General features: G+C 44.3%; 1 protein-coding gene across 6 annotated transcripts; it reads right to left on the reverse strand.

Annotated features, from left to right (window-relative positions):
• Positions 1-1263: 1263 nt before the first annotated feature.
• Positions 1264-5730, reverse strand: LOC123112606 (uncharacterized). 6 transcript variants are annotated; one of them, XM_044533641.1, is made up of 6 exons: positions 5420-5730; positions 3229-3340; positions 3008-3048; positions 2018-2517; positions 1693-1912; positions 1264-1600 (listed from the first exon to the last, which is right to left on the reverse strand). In XM_044533641.1, the coding sequence occupies exons 4-6, from the start codon at positions 2491-2493 to the stop codon at positions 1559-1561; spliced, it is 738 nt and encodes a 245-aa protein (XP_044389576.1). In that variant the 5' UTR covers positions 2494-2517; positions 3008-3048; positions 3229-3340; positions 5420-5730; the 3' UTR covers positions 1264-1558. The 6 variants fall into 6 exon arrangements, with proteins under 6 accessions (XP_044389576.1, XP_044389572.1, XP_044389575.1 ...); XM_044533637.1 differs by lacking the exon at positions 3229-3340; XM_044533640.1 differs by having other exon boundaries at positions 3008-3340.
• Between the last annotated feature and the right edge of the window lie 705 nt (positions 5731-6435).

Here is a 6435-nt window from a genome sequence, read left to right on the forward strand (position 1 = left end):
AACTCACAGTCCGGGTCGAGTCTTGGGCCGCTCATGTTAGGAATTCATTTCATTTTCTTATATAAGGCCTAAATATAGACTCAGGAACACAAATATAATTTTTCAGCCCAGTTGTGCCAACCGTTTCAGCCATTTGGAGTTCAAATTTGAATAATATTCGTTAATGTCTATAAATGCACATAATGACTTAAATATAGCAAACAGACTCTGAAAGATGCCAAATTTTGACATGGATCATGTAATGGCGTATCTTGAGTGTAGAAAAAAAATTCAATGCCAATGGATAAAGCATCGGTTGTGTCGCCTTCGAACAATACTCGTTCTCTTTGGAAGATATTTTCTTCTTCGGAGATGGTTCGATTTCTATGCAACGTACACCATATTTTTTTTGTGAAATCTTCTCAATTTTTTACCATGTACTACAGGGTTGATACGATGACACCATGCATACTTTCATGCTTTTCAGAGTTTGCTTGCATTTTTCAGAATTAAAAGCAAAAAAGTCACTTTCGGCTTAAATATAGTAAATGAACATGGAAAGATGCCAGATTTCAACATGGATCATGTAACAATGTGGAAAAAATTGCATTGCCAACGGATGAAGCATCAATCGCATTCACTTACTTCCTATAAAAGAAAATAGATAGGGAGAAAGAACAATATAATAGAAAATAAATGAGCATAAAAGTAAAAGAGGAAACAAATAATGTACAAAAGAAAAGAAAATGAAAAAAAATTGTACAAAAGAAAAGAAACATGAAAAAAGAAAAGACACACAAGAAATGAGAAAAATATTTAAAAAGAAAAAAATGAGTGCAAAAAAAGAACTCGCAAAGATATTTTTGCCTAGTGCAAAAGAAAAAGAACTCAACAAAGATTTTTTGCCTAGTGCAAAAGAAAAACAACTCGGCAAAGATTTCTTTGCCCAATGCAAAAGAAAAAAGAACTCGACAAAGATTTATTTGCCTAGTTCCAAGATAAAAAGAACTCGGCAAACATTTAGAACTGGGCAAAATCTCATATTCTAGTAGCATATAAATCTTGTTGAGTTGAAAATTTCTATATTGTGAAACAAGTATTGTAATTAAGTGTGGGGCAGTGAGGTAGTCAGATAGCAAATATAGCTAGCCCATGCCGCAGTTTCATAAATAAGATTTTTTAAGTATTACTACAATCACTGTTGTTTCGGGTGCTACACCGATAAAAAAGAGCAAAGCTAGATCTCCCAATCTCATTTCTATAATTGCTACAGAGAGGGTGCAGTTCACTACACAAGGTTAATTTTAAGATACCATAAAAAAGGTTAATTTTAAGCATCAGAGCACACAGTTCGTGCTCTTGAAGTCTTTGAGAGAGATTCTTACATTCATGCTCAACTGCATACTAGTTAGAAGAAACTAATTAGTGCTAGTACATCATAACACGAGTCTTCCGTTTCCTTTATACATTCTTTATTTTCCGTGCATTTTTCTAGCATTACTAATCATGGAACAGTACAACGAGTGCACGTCAAGCACCATCTGCTAGCATCACTTGTTGAAGTACGTGTAGGCCGGGTTCAGTCGCGCAGCAACTCGAACAGGTCCTCTAGGGTACTATCCTGAAAATTGTAGTGTATCCAACCGAAATTAGTAGTGAGCAAAAGGAAACAGTATGCATCAATTGGATAAAACCATATGGGTCACAACTTACAGCAGCCTGTCCATCTTCCAAGCCAGCCCATTCTCTCACAACAGCCTCCACTGTTACAAAATTAGCTGCGTACCCCTGCTGCACGTCACCATCTTGTTGCACTCCCACGACACGACCATTTGCAATAACTGGTCCTCCTGAGCATCCACTCATTGATTTGCAATCATGCCTCATCCTTTCCTTCCAGTCCATTTCTTTTGTTTCCCTGATTTTTGGTCCACTTCGTGAAACAAATAAAAGTTAGCATATTAGTACTATAAATTAATAGTGTACTGCGACTGCGAATATGCAATAAAATAAGCTAGATATAGGGAGAGAGGCCTACACAATGCTTCCAGGACATGCTCCGGGTTCAATGGGAATAGGATTGTTAGTCTCCTCCAACTTATCGGGAGTGTAGTATGCCACTAACACGGCATCTGTTCCAATCGTTAAAGTTGTCTCACTGGAAAATATCAAAGCCGGATAATTCTCAGGCATTCCAAACACAGCGATAATCGCTAGGTCTTTGTTGGTATCCTGGTAGAGTATTTCACACTCGAGCTCCTGGTCTAACCCAGGTGCTCTAATGCCTAGCTTGTCCCCAGGAGGGACAAAATATGCAGCGACATGATTACATGTCATCACAAGAGCTCTTCTGTTCCCTCGAGCAGCCCTAACGATGAAACCGCTGGCGGCTAATGTCTCCTCCTCCTTCTTCTTCTTTTTGCGGGAATCATCCTTCTTATGTATCACTATGCATAGAACACCCTTTCTGTGATTCTTAAGTGTGGTTCGAGTCAAGACCTGACGAGCGTTCATCTTCAACGCTGGGTAAAAGTTAACCTGTAAATCAAAATTCTAACGATGAATGTCATCTGGAAAACTGGCCTGGTTACAGGGCTAGTTGCAAATGTACGTAAGCCCAAGCAAAACGCCACCAACTTCTCAGCATGCGACATTAACTGTCGCGTCATGCTTGGTGAAACTGATTGATTTTAGAGGACGGTTTAAAAAAAATGATGATTACAGGACTTGCTTTCCAAAAGTCCAGGGAGGTGAGAGATTCTAGAGCAAGAGGAGAGAGTATGTATGCCTGCAGCTCAGAGCTGAAAAACAAATGCTGCGACCAAAAAAGTGCAATTTGTAAATAAAACTATAAAGTTCAATCATTTTAATACGAAAACAGTGACAGATATAGAAAGGAAAACCCTCGCTTCTTATAGAATAGTCAGCTACAGCGAGTTTCTTGAAGAAAAACAAGGAGGCTAAGGAAAACTACAAGAATGCACAAGGTGGATTCCCAATAGCTACTAGTTCAAGTTGTACACCTTACCTAGCTGCTTGCTGCCCCGCTCCTTCTCCTCTTCAATTTGTCTGTAATAACGGAAGAGAAAAGTTGAGTTAAACAAACACTGGAGAGCAAAACAGATACATTGTTAGCTGCTAGCTTGTGGCTTAACATGATATCTTGCCCTAGCTACCATATGCACATGCAGTGCTCCAGGTACCTTTGGCTGAAGAAAATAGCTACTCTCTCGATCTCTACACACTTACTTTCTCCCTTTTCTCCTCTGATGGGCTGGATGTGCTGTTGCTTTTACCCTCCCTCGGGAACACCTCTTACTGGAGAGAGGGCACCATTTGAACCCATGGGCATATGCACCCACTTTTCAAAAAAATGCATTTTAAGCATGTTTTAGAATGTTAAAAAATTCAAAAGAAAATATCACGCATACATGTTTGCAAATGTGTGTACGTGGCACAAAGTTTTATGGAAAAATGTCTTTTTGTTTTCCCTCCGCAAAAAAGACAAGTTTTAGTGCTTCTAAATAGTGTTCCACGACCTAATTTTTTTTTCTTTTTTGCACAGGCCACAAAAAAAGTTATTTTTTCGTGAAACTTTATGCACGCACATAGAACATGAAGACGTACCCGTGCAATTTTTCTCAGATTTTTTTAGAATTTCAAATTGTGCTTTCCAAAATGAGTTCATATGTACGCAGATTCATCCATGCACTTCTCCCTCTTACTGGCTCATCCTTCTCCTTCTTATAACAAGAAAGGAGAAGTTGGGTGAAGAGGGGGAGAGGCCGCGTCGTGAGGATTAAGTGTGGAATTGAATGCTGTAGATATCAATGCATCGGTAGGTTGGTACGCACCATTCAATTCATGTTGCTTTCTTCTGCTTGGCCGGCCGTGAAATTGGCACGACTATGCAAAAGCAGTGTACAACTCCAACGCGGGTAGTGTACAACTCCAACGCGGATAAACAAAACAGACTTCATAAAAAAAAATCTTTCAGGCCTATGCATCAACCATCAAATGATGCACACAACCATTTTATCAAACAAAATAGCATCAAAACACATAGTTAATACCGGTTCGCAAGCAAACTAAAAGGCCACAACCGGTGAAAATAGGACTAGATGACTTAGCAGCTATCCTATTATTTGACCCCGTCCAAATCGCATGTACGTATTTCGTGCTACCGCCTTCCAGCGTTTGCATCCACATGCCATATGCTCCCTGTCTTCCGTACTGCTGAGCCTGGGAGTGTGTTCATATGTACGCGGGATCATCCATGCACTTCTCCCTCTTACTGGCTCATCCTTCTCCTTCTTATAACAAGAAAGAAGAAGTTGGGTGAAGAGGGGGAGAGGCCGCATCGTGAGGGTTAAGTGTGGAATTGAATGCTGTAGATATCAATGCATCCGTAGGTGGGTACACACCATTCAATTCATGTTGCTTTCTTCTGCTTGGCTGGCCACGAAGTTGGCACGACTATGCAAAAGCAGTGTACAACTCCAACGCGGGCAGTGTACAAATCCAACGCGGATCAACAAAACGGACTTCATAAAAAAAAATCTTTCAGACCTATGCATCAACCATCAAATGATGCACACAACCATTTTATTAAACAAAATAGCATCAAAACACATAGTTAATACAAGTTTGCAAGCAAACTAAAATGCCACAACCGGTGAAAATACGACTAGATGACTTAGCACCTATCCTATTATTTAAACCCGTTCTAATTGCATGTACGTATTTCGTGCTACCGCCTTCCAGCGTTTGCATCCACAGGCCATATGCTCCCTGTCTTCCGTACTGCTGAGCCTGGGAGTGTGTGTGCATGACAGGTGGGGTCTACCTGTCAGCATTCACGAAACATATAAAAGGAAAAGGGCGCGCACCTGGGAATCGAACCCAGAACGCCCTGGTTGCTGGCCGTGTGACTGTGCTAAGGTAGGGGTCTGACCTTCTTTATACCGTCCAAGACCCTGGCTTGGTTTTATTCTACGGAGTAGGAGACGGCGTCGTCGCCAGCGATCAACGGCGGCACGAGGGGGCTCCGTAGGCGGCAGCGGGCGTGCGGGAATGGCAAGGGAGTGCGGGTGCAGTGGCGCGCTTGCAAACTCTCGAGCACGAGCTCATGCAGCGGCGACATGAAGGGGTGCAGAGCTCGTGCGCGTGCAAGCAGAGGAAGCAGGACAGCGCGGGGCAAGCGGGGCTGCGCTGGCGTGGGTGATGCGAGGGGTGGTGTGGTGCGGACAGAAGTGGTGCAGAGAGGTGAACGAGAGCGGGGGGCGAAGCGCGAGCAACCACGGCGTCTACTGCAACTGCACACAAAATTCAAAGATCGCCAGAGCATCGAGATCATGGCAAAGGCGCGACCCTAGCATCTCCTACGGGGATCATCCAGCGTCGAGAAGAAGGGGGGAGGAATCCAGGTATACCTCCTTACCCTAGGACAAGAATACGTGGCCGGGAACGGAGGGGAGGCGTCGGCAGCAGGTCGACGAACTTGGCGCGATCTACTGTCCGAGAGGAAGAAGTGGACGTTGTGGATGGAGTCCTTGAGTGCGCCCTGGCGTCTGAATGGAACCGGGATGGCGCGGGGGTTCTTGTGGGCGACGTGGAGGAGGCCGGAGCGCTGCTAAACCGGCGGCGAGCTCCTGCTCGGGGCAGCCATGGCTCCTGGGAGCAGCGAACAGGCGCGAGAGGGGGATCTGTGGAGAGGCGGCGGCGCGGAGGGAGGTGAGGAGGAGAGGGAGAAACCCTAGGGAGCCGCGGGGTGGCTTTATAGGGGGCGCGGGCGCGGCTGGCTCGCCACCGTGGCCATGTGCTCGTGCCCCTGAACTTTTTACCGTGAGAGCGAGAGGGGGACCGAGGAGGACGAAGAAGAGGAGGGGAAGTCGCTGGCAAGCGGGTCCCGCATGGGCATCCACGTGGTTTTACCACGGGAGAGAGCGAGGGGCTGCGCTGGTGGGCTGCTGCGGCTGCGGTGCCTAGGTAGGAAGTGGGCTGCCGCTGCTGCTGCTGGGCCGCGGCAGATGGCTGGGCTGCCATGCTGCGCTGGGCCGGTCTGCTGCTGCTGCTTTTCCTTTTCCCTCAAACAGAAATAAGGAGCACAAAGCACAGGGGGATTGGACATGGGTGTGAGAGATATGAAAATCAGTTTGTCTAATTCACATCTAGATGTTTTTTTGAGGATGGCACATCTAAGCTCCCACAAATATAATGCAGCAACAAGAAACAAAAAAAACTAAAAAAAACCCACAAATAGAGTGGACATTAGCTTAGATGTGTCCTAAACAGACACTATGAAAATATCCCCATGACCCTAGATTTATGCGCATAATTGTAAAAATAGTTTGGACATTTTTAAAGGAAGATAAATATTCCAAATTTGAATTAGATTCAAACTTGAGACATTTTTGAACCTGACCAAAACAACTTTAAATGAGCTGAAATTTGGCA

The sequence above is a fragment of the Triticum aestivum genome, chromosome 5B, assembly GCF_018294505.1.
Source record: "Triticum aestivum cultivar Chinese Spring chromosome 5B, IWGSC CS RefSeq v2.1, whole genome shotgun sequence".
Classification (NCBI taxonomy): domain Eukaryota; kingdom Viridiplantae; phylum Streptophyta; class Magnoliopsida; order Poales; family Poaceae; genus Triticum; species Triticum aestivum.